General features: G+C 42.1%; 1 protein-coding gene across 1 annotated transcript in view; it reads right to left on the bottom strand.

Moving 5' to 3' along the window:
• Positions 1–963: 963 nt before the first annotated feature.
• Positions 964–17747, bottom strand: part of nipal3 (NIPA like domain containing 3) — a 58706-nt gene continuing 41922 nt past the window's right edge. The window contains exons 10-11 of the mRNA XM_043717986.1: positions 5402–5493; positions 964–2619 (exon numbers count right to left, since the gene is read on the bottom strand). Of these exons, the coding sequence (XP_043573921.1) occupies positions 2450–2619; positions 5402–5493 (262 nt within the window). The 3' untranslated portion in view covers positions 964–2449. The remainder of the gene's footprint in view (positions 2620–5401; positions 5494–17747) is intronic.

The raw sequence follows: 17747 nt of genomic DNA, 5'->3' as shown, positions 1-17747 counted from the left end.
CTCTCAATAACAGCTTCACAATAAGTCCTTTCAGCCTGCACACTGAAATGGCCTTGTGGAATTGTCACTGAATTAAATAATCCAGGGGCCCCGGTTAATACATTTGGGGGCATACGTTTAGCATCGCTGTTAGTAGCATTTAAAATCAAAATTACCCAGGTTTGACCTGTACTTAAAAAGCAAGACAAACCCAACACTGCCAATTACCACTCCATCACCAGTAAAATGACAACGGAGTCACCAACCATGTTGTCAAACAGCACCTGCAAAAAAATAACCTGCTCACTGATTGTGGGGTTCTACTGGGCCTACTCAGCTGCTGACCTCATTCCAGGTGTGTTGCTTTTTAAAGTGCGACAATGCTGCTCCTTTAACAAGATTTTGTTGTCCTTGATTTTTTTTTCCCAGCAGGTCGTAAAGAAACAGGTTCCAAAATGTCTGGAGTTGATCCATTTGAAGAAGCTTTTAAGTTTAAAAAAATTTGTACAATGAAAGATAAGTGACAGTTCTCTCAGCTCAGCTTTTCTCTGATCTGGTTGGGTTTGGGTTCAGAGCTGTAGTCAGTTTTGAGGCTGCTTGTCAAAACTGTTCCATGCTGAATCACTCTGCCTTCTCTCCTGTAAGAACTTGTGTTTGATTTTACCTTTTTTGCAAAGGGGCATTTATGGGGATTGTTACAAGTATTTAGAACAAGATCATAAAGTTGGGATAATCTATTGGATTTTCCCATAGGTTACGTTATTCTGTATTCTGTTCGCTTTTGTTTGTGTTTCATTTGGTAATCTTGCAATAAATTGTTTTGTTTAAAACTAAGTGGGTGGGCCAGCTGCATCAGTCCTGGAATATGCACTCTACACCTGCTTAAAACATCTAGCAAAGTTAGGGCCCAAGCTGCTGCCTTGAAATGTTTTAAGGGGGTCCAGCCTGGCCCATAACAAGATAATCTAATGGAGACTAAGAAAATGATTTTATGAAGGTTTTATTCAAGCGAAGCAGGGAGAGATCTGTCTGAGTTATCAGACTGAAGCAAGCCTCTTTAGCATGCATGATTACCCTTATACTATCAGCACCCTCTTATCTATATTCCAATCTTCCTTCATACAGAGATAAAGATGTTCCTTCTGTGTCATTGGATCATATGCCCTTCAACCTGTCAGGGTATAAACAATCAATCAATCTTACCCGAGGTGTTGCTGAATACTCATTTTTCAATCTCTGCCCTACACTGTCACCATCCAAGGCCTTCTTAGAACATTTTCATTAGTATCGTTCCCTGTCTACACAGGGTCTACAGAGATCCTACTGATACTAGCCTCTAAATTGCTTTTAGTGTCAAGGTATCATTTATCCCTTAAAGTGTAACATCTAAATGTCCCATAACATCGTCTTGATCCAAAAAAGGATAAAAGAACAAAACTCGAGAGGTGAGGTGAATATAACTGCTGAGGTGGTGTTACTATTTAATAATTCTAAACTGTCAGTGTGGGCACAGTAGAAGAATCGCCCTGCAGACTCTCACTGTCAGCTCTCATGCTCCACACATTTACCCATAAGTCAATGAACGCTTTTGCAAAGAGCTAGCAAAAGGCCATTTGCTACTGGAAAAGAACACTGACCCGGGCCACCTAACCCTCTCCTACACAAATCAGTCTCCAACACACTATCATCCCCACACTCCTCTGCATCTACCCAGCAGCCCTCCATCCATCTCCACATGCAACTCTTGGTCTCCATGTCCACCAGCCCATCTCCAATCATGTCCCTCCTTCACCCTCCATCTGTCTCCTCCCTCTCATCTGTTTTTCTCTATATACGCCAACTAATTGTGTACACATGATTCTGCCTTGAATGCAATGAGCTCCAAATGCATGGCAGTTCACGCTCACTTTGATTTATTTGCCTCCCTAATCTTCAGACCAGTTTTCTTCATTCACTGGGATTAAGTGCAGAAAGCCATCAGCACTAATCTTTATATATAAAAAAACTAAAACATGAACGCTCCCAAATCAAAACAGGAACTCTGTTTCGTACAGCACAAAGCAAATACATTAAATAACTTGATAAACCTGAAGCTTTCCATTTTCAAAAAAGAACCCCACTGTTTGCAGGAGCTCGAGACTGACTACTGGTCAAGTCAGGAGCTGGGCAGTAACCCAGGTAACCACGCAAGACCCAGGAGTAAAGCAGATAAACCAATTGAATGAGGGTGAGGAGTAGATTGGGGATCTCAGAATACTGGCTGGATCCAGGACCCAGTCCATGGTTGCATTCTGCGTATAGTGCAAGTACAAATTTCCTGTTGCGCCAACAAACCCAGGAGCAGCAGAACAGGAACTGAAGAGACACTGTTGGTCCAATCTGCAGTCATGCTGCTCCATCCACCACAGGCTGCAGTATTCGTGAGAAACTGGGAGTGGGCCAGGTTTCACTATCTCCTGTTGGGCTCAGTTCACTCCAACTTTGACTCCATGACTGAGTGAACTGAATTGGGTTCCTGATGAGCTTCTGGTAGCTGCTGATTATTGGCAGGATTACCACTGTTCTCCAAGGTGCCATAGGAGAAGGAGCCACTGAGTTCTGGCTGTACTGGGCTCTTCTTATCAAACATGCTCCTCAGTCCTGGAAAAACAAAAGGTTCAGATATTACCAGGTCTTAGCAAATCAGTGCTGTCAAAGAAAGGAAAGGCACATGGGCAGAGACAGCGAAGGAGCATTAAAGGATTTGAAATTGGGGAAAAATAATAGAACTTGGTGGTTACAACTTCAGAATATGTTGACTAGGTAGTAGAGACTTGTGCCTGGCACGTTTCATGGCAATCGGAGAGCTCTGCCATGAACCTTGCATTTGCAGCAAGCTCTCCCCTTTCTAGTTGCTCTGACTCATGTCCAGGATTTCCAGAATCTCTGGGAGCCTTGCCCATGCTGAGGACTTCCTGAACAACAGACTTCAGGAGGTGGTCACCCCAAAGCTACAGAGTCCAAGAGAATTGAGTGAGCAAGTGGCCATCAAGTCGGGTCAGAACAGGTAGACAGTGCAGGAATCCTGACTGCAACAATTTCAAACTAGTTTTTAAACAAAGAGTACTCATGAGGTATCAATGGCCTGGGAGTGCAATCCATACACACGCACAGCATTTGATAGCAAACAACTGTGCTGAATTGCAGTGATCAGAGGAATGTGATATTCAGTGTGATGGACTGGCACAGCTGCACATGCTCAAAGGATGGTTTTCTCCTTGGTGTCAGGAGAAAGGATATCAGTAAGAGGGTGCTGTACATTTTAGATGGACACAGGCAAGTCAGAAGTTATGGTCTATGTGTCATCATTTAACGAAGGCTGAAGGACTACCTGACACTGAACGGAATGAACAACAAGAAGTTAGTGTATATACAGTTAATTGGGGCACAAATTGGTTGTATAAATATGGACAGCACATGTGGCTCAGTACAGGTTTTAAGGCATGTAGCTAACAAATAAAGCTCTCACAAAGGAGTGTGTACTTGAACTCTGTTTAAGTACAGTTATCTTTTGGAGAATAACACACGAGGAAACCAATAACACAGGACTAAGATCCTACAGTCAAACTTTCAATCATTCGAGCAATAGGAAGTTCAGAAGTAAATTAAAAAGGAAGAACTCAAAGTTAGCAGTATTCAGATCCTACCCCAGTGAGCAGTGGATCAGGAAAAGAAAGGAATTTAATATCCAACTTAATAATCAGTGCAGACTGAAGGCCCCAGTCCACCTCCAGGATAGGTGGTGGATAGTTTGCACATATCTGAGCTGGAATCAATGCCCTTACAGATAGGCCAATTGTGGGAAAATGAAATTAAATTCACAAAGAAAGGAGAAACAGAATAAAATGAGACGGTTGAAATAAAATGCACAAAAACTCAGTGAAAAGGGGAGTACAGAAAGACAGACATTCAAAATTAACAGGCAGAAAAAAAAACTGGTGCCCGTGCTCATATCATCCAGAGAGGCTGGAAAACTCTGACTAATAGGAGTGATCAAACAGAGCAAGAAATGTTAGAGAGACCAAGATTGGCATGATAAATAAGTGCAGTTGCTACATGGAAATATATGTCAGCAGTATTGGAAATTTGACTCAAACATCAACTGGAGGGATGTATTATTTACAGCTGCAATGTATTCAGTGTAAATCAGAGAAATGATGCCGGGAATGGAAGATGTCAATGTTAATCAAAGATATAATTACACCATTAGAAAGGGATAATGAACTCAATGACTAAAATAGAGAATCTATTTTCATGAGCAGATGGCAATGTGGAAACATTATACTACCAAATGGAAAGGAGATGGAGGTAGAAATCAGAAAGCTGTAAAGAACAAAGTATTAATATTGCGAGACTATAGCAATACTTACAAAGACGAGCGTCATGAAATGGAAATCAGTTAAGGGATAGAATGCAAATAGTGACAAGCTTATTTCTCAGACTGGAGGGGAGCTTGTGGACATGCTAGGTGTTCCAGGTGGCTCCTACAGTTCAACGATGTGCAGGTTAGGCGAACTAGCTATGATAAAGGTGCCTATAGAGGAGGACGTGTAGACTAGGTGGATTAGTCATGGTAAATATAGGTAAATATAGGGTTATGGGGAAAGGGTATGGTGGGGTTCATTGAATGCACTGAATGTCCTAAAAGCAATGGGCTACATCGAATTCCAACAGTGCAAATAGAGGTTATGATGTCCCTCCCCATCTAAACTCAAAAAAAGACAGTATTAGGACGCTGCTCTTCTGATATATTTCAATAACTTGGATCCCAGGTCATCATTACGAAGTCTGCAGTAAACACAGAACTCATTTGTGATAAACCACAGTTAGGATAGCAACAGATAGCAACTTCAACCGGTGAAATGGGCAGACACATGCTGAACGATACATTGCTGAAAAGCACTTTGGAATAAAAACTGATACCAGGCAATATTAGTCAACTTTGCAATTTTATAAGGGGGTGTAGGAACAAAGATCCAGAGATGCACGTCCACAAGTTTTTTAAGATGGTAAGACAATTTGATAAAACTGATTTTAAAAATTATTCAGGCCCTTTAGTTTTGTGAACAGAGAGAGTACAGATGCAAGGATACTTTGTATGAATCTTTTATATGGAATTTATATGAATCATCAACTGGTGGACTGTAACCAAAGCTGCACACCACATTTTGGGATGAATGCCAAAAGCACTGGAAAAAGCGTAGAGAGGAAGTAACTAGAATGGTATCAGATGAAAGACTAATCATTGTGGAGATATGGACAAATTGCAATTATTCTACTTAAAGCAGAGAATATAGATTTGAAAAATTACGAAGGGTTTTGATAGTAGATGGCATTTCCTCTATCTCATTGACACACTCTCTCTTCACTATTTGTCACTAACCTGGAATCACATCCATCACGACATACGGTTCAAACATCTTCTTCTTCTTACTCTGTGTAATCAAAAATACTCCTAGGAAAGCGATGCAGGAGCTAAGAAAATAAAGACTAATAGTTAAAAAAGTCAGAATAATTCATGCAGATTGCTCTTATCATAAATTTATGAAGGACAAGAAATGGAGACAAGGAATGGACTTTCCATTTTTACAACAAAGTGTAGGGCTGACCTGTTTAAGAGCAAGTCCCCTCCTGCCCACCCAACCAGCAAGATTGACTGCTAGATCAAGTGCCAATTAGGTCCCATCCCACATAAAGCTACTGACCAGTATTGAGCAGCAGCGGTAACACCAGGTCCAAGGCTGGAGGTATACAACTTAATGGGACATTGGCACAAGTGCTGGGACAGGAAGGAGCTGCACATTAGTTCTGATAATGTTAGTTCACAGTAAAAATGAGAATAGGACTACAAAAAAAAGGGGTTTATAGCCATTAAAGATCTACAGCAAAGACAAAGGCCCTTCAACCGATCAAACAGCATGGACAAAAGAAACCTAACTGTTCTAATCCCATTTTATAGCTTTTGGCCAATATCTTCTGTGTCTTGGATCACAAATGCACATCTAGATGATTCTTGAATGTGATGACAGTTTCTGTCTCTATGATCCTTACAGACAGTGAGTTCCAGATTGCCATTACCCTCTGGGTGAAGATTCTCCTCATTCCCTCAAACTTCTGCCCCAGGTTATTGGTCCCTCTATCAAGGGAAAGGTTTCTTCCTGTCGATCCTACCAACACCCTCAAATTTCATACATCTTATTCATTTCTCCCCTCAGACTACTCTGTTGTAAGGGAAACAACCCCAAATTCTGTCCCCAAACTCCTCATAAGTAAAACTCTCCTGCCCAGGCAACATCCTAGTAATTGTCCTCTGCACCCTCTACAATGTAATTACATTCCTCCAATAATGTGGATTCCAAAACTGCACATAGTACTCGAGCTGTGGCTATGTTTTATACAGTTACGTCGAATCTCCTGTTCCCTGGATGCTGCCTGACCTGCTGTGCTGTTCCAGCAATAAAGTTTCAACTTTATACAGTTTCAGCATAATTACCCTGTTCTTAAACCCGATGACTCAACTAATAAAGGCAAGTATACCATATGCTTCCACAGCCAGTGAAGACAATGGTCTAGTGGTATTATTGTTAGACTATTTATGTAAAGACCCAGATAATGTTCTGGGGACCAGTGTCTGAATCCTGCTATGGCAGATGTGGAATTTAAATTTAATAAATATCTGAAATTAAAGGTTGAATGATAACCACAAAATCATGTTCAATTGTTGGAAAAACCCATCTGGTTCACTAATGTCCTTCAGGGAAGGAAATTTGCCATCATCATCTGGTCTGTGCGACTCCAGACAAAAGCAATGCGATTGACTCTCAATTGCTAAACCGGATGGATCACCTGGCATCAAGCTAGGCACTGGAAAAGACAACAACAGAAACAGCCCTGTTGACCTTGCAAAGTCCTCCTCACTAACATCTGGGGGCCAGTGGCAAAATTGGGAGAGCTGTCTCACATGCTAATCAAGCAACAGCCTGACCTTATCTGTAACATATGGTTCCAGGAGTATGACTACATCCTAGGCACAACCATCACATCCCCGGATACGTCCTGTCTCACTGGCAGGACAGATCCAGCAGAGGTGGGTGAAAATGAGGACTGCAGATGTTGGAGATCAGAGTCAAAAAGTGAGGTCCTAGAAAAGGAGCAGCATCTGAGCAGCAAGAGAATCGACGTTTCGAGCATAAGCTCTTCATCAGAATGTGGGGGGACCCCAGGGGGCTAAGAGATAAATGGGAGGAAGGGGGGGGCTGTGAGGAAGGTAGTTGAGAATGCGATATGTAGATGAAGATGGGGGCTGATGATGCTAGATCGTAGAGCAGGGTGGAATGGATAGATGGGAAGGAAGATGGACAGGTAGGATAGTTCAAAAGGGCGGTGACGAGCTGGAGGGTTGGATCCGAGTTAGCTGGGGGTGGTAAATGAGGAAACTGATGAAATCGATATTGATCCTGTGATTGGATGCTCGCAAGATGAGGCATTCTTCCTTTGGGTGTTGGGTGACTAGGACTTGGCAGTGGAGGCGGCCCAAGACTCGCATGTGCTTGGCAAGGGAAGGTACCGGGAGTGGAACGTGGGTTGGTGGGGGGCTTGGACAGAACAAGGGTTTCTGCGGAACACAGATAGGGGTGTGGAGGGAAATATATCTCTGATGGTGGGGTCTGTTTGTAGGTGGCGGAAATGGCAGAGGATAATGTGTTGTATGACATTGTCGTCCACGTGGAAGGGGAAATTGTGATACTTGAAGGAATGTCCTGGAGTGGAACTGGTCCTCCTGGGAGCAGATGTGGCAGGGGCAAAGAAATTGGGAGCAAGGAGGAGTTGTAGTCCAGATAGCTGTGGGAGGCGGTTGGTTTGAAGTAGATGCCCGTGTTGAGTCTGTCGCCGGAAATGGCAATGAAGAGGTCAGGAAGGGGAGGAAAGTTTCTGAGATGGTCCAGGTGAACTTGAGGTAAGGGTGGCAGCGCAGTGGTACGCAGTCAGGAGGGAGTTCCTCTGGGAGTCCTCAACAATGAGTCTGGACTCCATGAAGTCTCACAGCTTCAGGTTGAACACAGGCAAGGAAACCTCCTGATTACCTCATCTGATGAATCAGTAGGACGGCTAAAAAATAATCAACAGGTACACTCTGGAGTACAATGAAAATGAAGAAATATCGAAAAAGTTCCTCCCAGTACATAAAAAGGGAAATGTGGAGCAATAGTGAGCAGATGTCCCTTAGTGGGAAAGCCCAAGGAATGAAAAGGAAATAGAAACAAAATAATAGAGACTTTGTGATAGTATTTTGTATGTGTCTTCACAATATAAAACACAAAAAGCATTGCAAGTTCAATCAAAAGCATTTGGGACAGTGAGCTAGGAGGAAAAGAAAAACTATTTAAAGAAATCACAAGCCATTAAAGAATACTAACGAGAGTAAAATCTGACAACTTTGGACCTGACTGTCTGCATTTTAAGGTCTGAAAGAAAGCGACCGCAAAGACAGTGGTGCATTAGTTTTAATCTTCTAAAACTCCCTAAATTCTGCACAGTACCAGCATATTGGAAAAGCACAAGTGTGACACAGCATCCAAGGGAAGGAGAAAGAATCAGGAAACTTCCACACTAAGTTCTCCCTGTGTCTGCGTGGGTTTCCTCCGGGTGCTCCGGTTTCCTCCCACAGTCCAAAGATGTGCAGGTCAGGTGAATTGGCCATGCTAAATTGCCTGTAGTGTTAGGTAAGGGGTTAATGTAGGGGTATGGGTGGGTTGCGCTTCGGCGGGGCGGTGTGGACTTGTTGGGCCGAAGGGCCTGTTTCCACACTGTAATGTAACGTAAAATGTAAAATGTAAAAATGTAAAAAATTAGATTAGCTGGTCCAATGTGTTATCACTTGGTCTGCCATTACTTACTACCCATTGTTAGCCACTCATCGTCCCCATTAGCATCTTCTACACTGACCATTATCCACACCTTTGTCTGTCCAACTATTCTCTCTCTCTTTAGTTTACTCCTTAACCCTCACCCAACCCTATCGTCGGCATAAAACCAACTTCTTGCTACCATCAGTTCTGAAGAAGGGTCACTGGGCCTGAAATGTTAACTGATTTCACACCATAGATATGCCAGACCTGCTGAGATTTTCTAGCAATTTCTGTTTTTGTTTGATTTCCAGCACCTGCGGTTACAGAGCTGTACAGCATCGAAACAGAACCTTCAGTCCATTCGCCCAGGCTGACCAATTATCCTAAATTAACCTAGTCCCATATCCCTTAAAACCCTTCCTATCCAAGCACCCATCCAGATGCCTTTTAAACACTGTAATTGTACCAGCCTCTACCACATCCTCTGGCAGCTAATTCCAAACACACACTACTCTTTGCATGAAAATGTTGCCCCATTTGACTCTTTTAAATCTTTCCCCTCTCACTTTAAACTTATGCCGTTTAGTTCTGGACTCCCCCACCGCAGGAAAAAGGTCTTATCTATGCACCCTATTCATGCCGCACATGATTTTATAAACCTCTGTAAGGTCACCCCTCAGCCTCCGACCCTCCAGGGAAAACAGCCCCAGCCTATTCAGCCTCTCCCTATAGCTCAAACCCTCTAGCCCTAGCAACATCCTTGTAAATCTTTTCTAAACCCTTTCAAGTTTCACAACACACTTCCTATAGCAGAGAGACCAGAAGTGAACGCAGTAATCCAGAAATGGCCTAACCAATGTCCTGTACACGATTTCCCAACTCCTGTTCTCAATGCTTTGACCAATAAAGGAAAGCATGCCAAACACCTCCTTCACTACCCTGTCTACCTGCCACTCCACTTTCAAGGAATTATGAACCTACATTCCAAGGTCTTTGTTCAGCAACACACCCCATGACCTTACCATTAAGTGTAGAAGTCCAACCCTGACTCGCCTTTCCAAAAATGCAGCACTTCACATTTATCTAAATTAAACTCCACCTGCTATTTCTCAGTTCATCTGATCAAGATCCCATTGTACTGTGAAGTAAATTCTTGGCTGTCCACTACACCAATTTTAGGGTCATCTACAAACTTACTAACCATACCTCCTATGTTCACATCCAAATCATTTAATTAAATGACAAAAAGTATTGGACCCAGCAACAATTCTTGTGGCACACCACTGTTCACAGGCCTCCAGTCTGATTCAATCCTCCACCACCACCCTCTGTCTCTTACGTTCAAGCCAGTCCGGTATCCAAATGGCTAGTTCTCCCTTTATTGTTTAACCCTCTCATTTGGAGACTAAGCTTAATAGAGATGGAGAGATGCTTCAGTCTGATTTGGGCAAGTCAAACGAGTAGGTCAACGCATGGCAGATGAGGGATAATGTAGATAAAAACAGGAAGGTGGAAAATCATCTGAATGGCTATAAATTGAGAGGGGGAAATGTGCAAGACCTAGATATTCTTGCACATTAGTCTCTGAAAATAAGCATGCAGGTGTACAAACAGTCAAGGAGGCAACTGGTATGTTGGCTTTCATAGCAAGAGGATTTCAGTACAGGAGAAGGAATGTCTTGCTGCAATTATACAGGATCTTGGCGAGATTATGTTTGGGACAGTATGCAGGATTTGAGGGGTGCAGCAAACGCTGATTAGACTAATTTCTGGCATGACAGAATTGACATGAGATGTTGAATCAGTTAGGACATTTGCTGGACCTCATAAGAATGAGATTGGGGAGAATCTGATATAAATCTATGAAATTCTAACAACTAGACAGGGTTAATGAATGAAGGCTGTTCCTGATAATGGGGGGGTGGGTCCAGAAGAAGTTGGATATAGCAGTTGGGGCTAAAAGGATCAAAGGATATGGTGGAAAAGTAGGAACAAAAGCTCGAGCTGGGTGATCAGTCATAATCATAATGAACAGCAGAGCAGGCTCGAAGGGCTGATCGCCTACTCTTGTTCCTATTTTCTGTGTTTCTATATTTAGAAAATCTTAAACAGAACCGTGTTGATAATTTGTAAAAATGCAAATAACGTTTCACAAATCTGTTAGTGTTCTTGAGGATTTAACAAGCAAAGGGGAATTCAAAATGTGTTTGAATTTAAAGTTGACCTTTGATAAGGTGCCACATCAAAAAAATTGCTGCACAAGGTAAGAGTTCAGGATTTCAGGATGATACATTTGCAAGAATAGAGGATTGATTAACAGGAAACAGTCATAATAAATGGGTCATTTTCATACTGACGAGCTACAACTATACAAGCGCCAGAGGGATCAACAATAGGACCAAACTATTTACTGTACAACCTATAATAATACCTCTGACGAAGGGACCAACTGTGCTTCAGGCATATTTACAACAAAAATGTCAGCAAGTTGAGGCAGATATAAAGTGCCGATAACAGTATCTATGTAACTGAAGTGACTACACATTGCAGAAAGATATTTTGGATGTTATTATAAGTAATTAAGGAAACCAAACGTTGGCCTTCATTGCAGAAACGGAATATAGAATTAGGAAATTTTTGCTAAATTATGCAGAGTACCGGTGAGACCTCGCATGGAGTGCTGTGTATTATTCTGGTCTCCTTACCAAAGGAAGGACATACTTGCACTAGAAACAGTTCAAGGAAGGTTTTAAAAGTTGATTCTTGAAATAAAAAAGCTGTCTAATGGGATGCTTTGAGACAGATTTTCAGTCAGGTGTAAGAGAAGTGAACCCAGACACAGGGTTGGACTTGGATTTAGATTAGATTCCCTACAGTGTGGAAACAGGCCATTCAGCCCAACAAGTCCACACCGACACTTAGAAGAGTAACCCACCCAGAACAATTTCCCTCTGACTAATGCACCTAACACTATGGACAATTTAGCATGGCCAACTCACCTGACACTTACATCTTTGGACTTTGGGAGGAAACCGGAGCACCGGAAACCCATGCAGATACGGGGAGAATGTGCAAACTCCACACAGTCACCCAAGGCTGAAATTGAATCCAGAACCCTGGTGCAAAGAGGCAGCAGTGCTAACCACTGAACCACCTCGGTGCCCACAGCGGATTTCAAGATTTGACAACTGCCTGACTTATGAAGACCTGAATGTCATCAATCTTTGAAAATGCTAAGAGAATATTTGCCTATTCTGTGAGAAAATAGTTCAAAGATCAGTGTGACAGCAAATGCTCTGAGGTATACACACATCTGAGTGAGAATGCTCCGCTCCACTGAATAAGGATTTACATGCAATTGGAGAGACAAGGATAAACAGCAAGGAAAATCGTCTCTCACAAACTTGATTGAGTTTTTAATGATGTAAACAAAAAGATGGATGAGGGCAGAATGGTAGACATTGTTTACTTGGACTTTAGTGAAGCCTTCGGCAAGGTTCCTCATGGGAGACTAATCAATAAAGTTAGATCACATGAGATTCAGGGTGAACTTGCCAATTGGATACAAAATTAGCTTTATGGTAGGAGACAGAGGTTGGTGGTGGAGGATTATTTTTCAGACTGGAAGCCAGTGAGTAGTGGTGTTCCTTCTGGATCGATACTGGTTCCACATCTGTTTGTTATTTATATAAATGATTTGGAGGAGAATATAGGAAACATGGCTCGTAAGTTTGCAAATTGGTGGTATAGTGGACAGGGGAGAGCGTCATCCATAGATTGCAAAGAGATCTTGAACAATTGGGTCAATGGGTTGAGGAGTGATAGATGGAGTTTAATTTGGATAAATGTGAGGTATTGCATCTTGGTAATATACTAACAAAGACAAGATTTATACAATTAATGGTACTGTTGTACAACAGAGAGACTTAGGGTTAAAGTAAGTGGTTCTTAGAACTTTACATCACAGATTGATTTAGTACACATACTTTCATTGCTCAGATCTTGAGTATATGAGATGGGCCATCATGTTGAGGTTGCACAAGACATTGGTGAGGTCGCTTCTCGAGTATTGTGAGCAGTTCTGGTCACTCTGTTATGGGATATTATTAAACTGGAGAGGGTTCAGTAATAATTTATCAAGATGTTACCAGAAACAGAAGGTTTCAGACACAAAAAGGCAGACTTTATAAACTGGAATGTAGGAGATTGAGGGGTGTCCTTATTGTGGTTTATAAAATCATGAGACACACAGATAAGTTGAATGACAAGGGTCTTTTCCCCAGGCTGGGGGAATTTAACAATAGAGGGCATACTTTGGTGAGAGGAGAAATATTTAAAGAGAATATGAGGCAACATATTTTTTAAATCACAGTAGTTTGTGTGTGGAATGAACCAAAGAAAGTAGTAAACACAAATACAGTTACAATGTTTAAAAGACATTTGGATAAGTTCATGAAAAGGAACAGTTTGGAGGGATATCAGCCAAGCACCAGCAGGTGGAACTTGTTTAGCTTGAGAACGTGGTTGGCATGGACTGGTTGGACTGAAGTGTCTATTTCCATGCTGTATGACTATGATAGGTTAAGCTAGCCTTTGATTCCGGAGGTTCAGCAGAATGTACAATTTTGTTTTCTTTATTAATTCACGGCATCACTGCCTTGGCAGCATTTATTGCCCATCTAGAGGACAGCTACAAGTTAACCACACGGCGGTGGGTCTGGAGTCACAAGCAGGCCAGACCAGGTAAGGATGGCAGTTTCCTTTCCTAAAGGACATTAGTGAACCAGATGGGTTTTTCCAACATTCGACAATGGATTCATGGTCATCAATTAGATGGGATAGACAGTGGAAGTCTATTTCCTAGGATGATGACATCAGCTTGTACGTGGGAGCATAACTATAAATTATGGGGTGATAGATTTAAGACAGATGTCAGAGGCAGGTTCTTTACTCAGTGCGATAAGGGTGTGGAATGCCCTACCTGCCAATGTAGTCAACTCTGCTACAGTAGGGAGATTTAAAAATCCTTGGATAAGCACATGGATGATGATGGGATAGTGTAGGGGGAATCAGCTGAGAATAGTTCACAGGTTGGCGCAACATAGAGGGCCGAAGGGCATGTTCTGTGCTGTATTGTTCCATGTTCTATTCTTATTTCAGGATATTTACTGAATTCAAATTCCACCAGGAATCTGCTGTGGCAGAATTCAAACCCAAGTTCCCCAGAACGTTACCCGGATCTCTGGATTAACAGTCCAGCAATAATACCACTAGGCCATTGTTCTCCTCCTGATCTTATTGAAACATTTAAAATTGAAGGGGCTTGCCTGGGTAGATACTCTGAGGATGTCTTCCCTCCTGACACCACCTAAAACTAGGCAGGACAGTTTCAAGATAAGGCGTTTCCTATTTCAGATAAACATAAGAAGGAATTATTTCCCTCTGGAAGGTCATTAGTTTTTGATTTCTCTCTAGAAAGAAGGTACTGACAGAATTTTCATTGATTAGATTAGATTAGATTACATTACAGTGTGGAAACAGGCCTTTCGGCCCAACAAGTCCACACCGACCCGCCGAAGCACAACCCACCCATACATTTACCCCTTACCTAACACTACGGGCAATTTAGCATGGCCAATTCACCTGACCTGCACATCTTTGGACTGTGGGAGGAAACCCACGCAGACACGGGGAGAACGTGCAAACTCCACACAGTCAGTCGCCTGAGGCGGGATTTGAACCCGGGTCTCAGGCGCTGTGAGGCAGCAGTGCTAACCACTTGTGCCACCGTGTCGCCCATCACGGATTAATCACGGATTTGAGAGGAAAATGAAGCTAAAGCACAATCAGATCCCTGAATCTGATTGAATGGTGTTTTTTTTTTTAAATAAAATCACTCATGGGATGTGGCAATGGTTGAAAGTTCTAAACAAGGGTCGCAGATATAGAAATGTTACTTCTGTGCACTCCACAGGTATTGCAGAGTTTCCACACATTTCGAATTATCTATTTTCTTTTATTCTCTGCTTATTGTTAACCAAGTTTCAACAAGTATATAACCTCCCATCTTATGTTCTAATTTGGTTCACTAATCTTCTGCGTGGGACCTTATCAAAAGCCTTCTGAAAATCTAAACACACCACATCACTGCTTTAAGTTTAACTATTAACACGTTACATCCTCAAAAAACTTCAACACGTTTGAAAAACATACTTTCCCATTTATAAATCCATGTGACTGTTTAATTGTACCATTATTTTACAAGAATTAAAGGTACAGTATTACATAATTTGTCTGTCCTGAAAGTCTCATATACTATATCAACAGAATCCCTATTATCCATATTGCATGTTACACCTTTGAAGAAGTCCAGCAAATTAGTCAAACATGTTTGATCCTTCATAAAACCATGCTGACTCTGAAGGAATGTAAATCATTTATGACTAATTTGCTAGAGATCTTCAAAAATTGAACAAGCAGTATGGACAATGGGGATCATGTCGATTTAGGATATCTGGACTTTGGTAAGGTTAATACACAGGATAAGATAGGGTTGGGGTAATTTACTGGCTTGGATAAAAGATTGACTAACCAACAGAAAGAAAGTCAGGCTAAGTGTTGTTTTCTGGTTGCAAGATGCTAATGAGTGGCATGCCATTGAGTTCAGCCAAATTTGCAGATGATTCTAAAATAGATGTAAGTTTGCTCGCTGAGCTGGAAGGCTCATTTCCAGACGTTTCGTCACCCTACCAGGTAACATCTTCAGTGGGCCTTCTGGCACTGTTGATAATTCTTGCTTTCTATAAATAGTTTTTTCTGGCAAAAGCCCTTCATCAGGAATAGTCTTCCTGAAGGGCTTTTGCCCAAAACATCGATTCTCCTGCTCCTCGGATGCTGCCTGACCTGCTGTGCTTTTCCAGCACCACACTCTCGATTCTAATCTCCAGCATCCACAGTCATCACTTTCGCATGGATAAGTTTGCCCCGATACCCTTGATTCCAGTTTTGCTAGGGCTTCTTGATGGATCCAAGGGCTGAAAAATGGCAGACGGAGTTCAATCTGGATAAATGTGAGATATTGCATTTTGGTACAACAAGGTAGACAATTAATGGTAGGGCCTTGGGAGGTGTTGTAGAACAGAGGGACCAAAGGGTGCAGGTACATAGTTCTTTGAAGTTTGTGTCACATATAGACAGCATGGTTAAAAAGGCTTTTGATACACTTGCCTCCATTGCTCAGTCCTTTGAGTATAGGACTTAGGAAATCATTTTGAGATTGTACAGGATATTGGCGAGGCCTCTTCTAGAATACTGTGTGCAGTTCTGGTCCCCCAGTTATAGGAAGCAGGAGGTTAAAAAAAGATTTACCATCATGCTATTGGGTATGGAGGGTGGGAGTTACAAAGAATGGCTGTTTAGGCTGGGACTTTTTACACCGGAGCATAGGAGGTTGACATATGATCTGATAGTAGTTTATAAAATAATGAGGGAATTAGACAGAGATAATGGTAGTTGTCTTTTCCCTAGGATGGGGATTTCTAGACTAGGGGGCACATTGTTAGGGTGAGAGGCGAGAGATTTAAAAATACATAGAAAGCTTTTTTTTTATACAGAGGGTGGTTCGCATGTGGAATGTACTTCTAAGAAAATAGCAGAAGTGGTTACTATTACAATTTGGATAGATACATGAATAGGAAAGGTTTGGAAGGATATGGGCCAGGAGCAGTCAAGTGGGATTAGTTTAGTTTGGGATTATTTTCAGCACGCTCTGGTTGAACTGAAGGGTCTGTTTCCGTGTCGTATGACTACTACTTTATGTGGGGCAACTTAGAATGAGAAGTCATAGTTTTAGAATGGGGTAGACTTAGGACAGAAATGTGGAGTAGTTACTTCTCTGAAAGGGTCATTATTCTGTGAATTCATTATCCCAGAGCATGGTGGATGTTGGGACATTAAATAAATTTGAGGAGTTTGACAGATTCTTAATTAGTAATGGGTTGACAGGTGATGAAGAGTGAGTGAGCAAAGTGGAGTTGAGGTCAAAATGTGACCAGTGAAGTAGACTCAAGCTGAATTGCTGACTCATGTTCCTTGTTATTGTGTTTACAAAGCAATCCAACATTTCCGCTCTCACCAAAGTCAAACTAATTTGCCTGTAGGTTTCCATTCACTCTCTTTCCCTTCTCAATTGTAATATTACGTTTGTTAATTTCCAGTCTGAAGGACTTTCCAGAATTTATTGGACATTGAAAGAACGTTGCCAGTCACACACTGTGCCATTTCCTGTAATACTCTGGAATGCAGCTCTTCTAGTAAAACGGATATATGAAAATTCAAACCAATTAACTTTTCAATAACTCTTTACTAACACTAATTTCTTCCAGTTTTTTAGTTTCACAAATCTCTTGGTTGCCTGGCATTTCTGGGAGATTAGAAAATTCCACCCTGACCTTAAATTTACCTGGACCATCTCTGACACCTCCCTCCCCTTCCTGGACCTCTCCATCTCCATCAGTGACGACCGACTTGACACTGACATTTTCTACAAACCCACCGACTCCCACAGCTACCTGGATTACACCTCTTCCCACCCTACCTCTTGCAAAAATGCCAGCCCGTATTCCCAATTCCTCCGCCTCCGCCGTATCTGCTCCCAGGAGGAGCGGTTCCACCATAGAACACACCAGATGGCCTCCTTCTTTAGAGACCGCAATTTCCCTTCCCACGTGGTTAAAGATGCCCTCCAACGCATCTCACCCACATCCCGCACCTCCGCCCTCAGACCCAACCCCTCCAACCACAACAAGGACAGAACGCCCCTGGTGCCCACCTTCCACCCTACCAACCTTCGCATAAACCAAATCATCCGCCAACATTTCC

This window comes from Chiloscyllium plagiosum, chromosome 27 (genome assembly GCF_004010195.1).
Source record: "Chiloscyllium plagiosum isolate BGI_BamShark_2017 chromosome 27, ASM401019v2, whole genome shotgun sequence".
In the NCBI taxonomy this organism is placed as follows: domain Eukaryota; kingdom Metazoa; phylum Chordata; class Chondrichthyes; order Orectolobiformes; family Hemiscylliidae; genus Chiloscyllium; species Chiloscyllium plagiosum.
The sequence above is the reverse complement of the archived record's forward strand: the minus strand, read 5'-3'. Positions and strand labels throughout refer to the sequence as shown.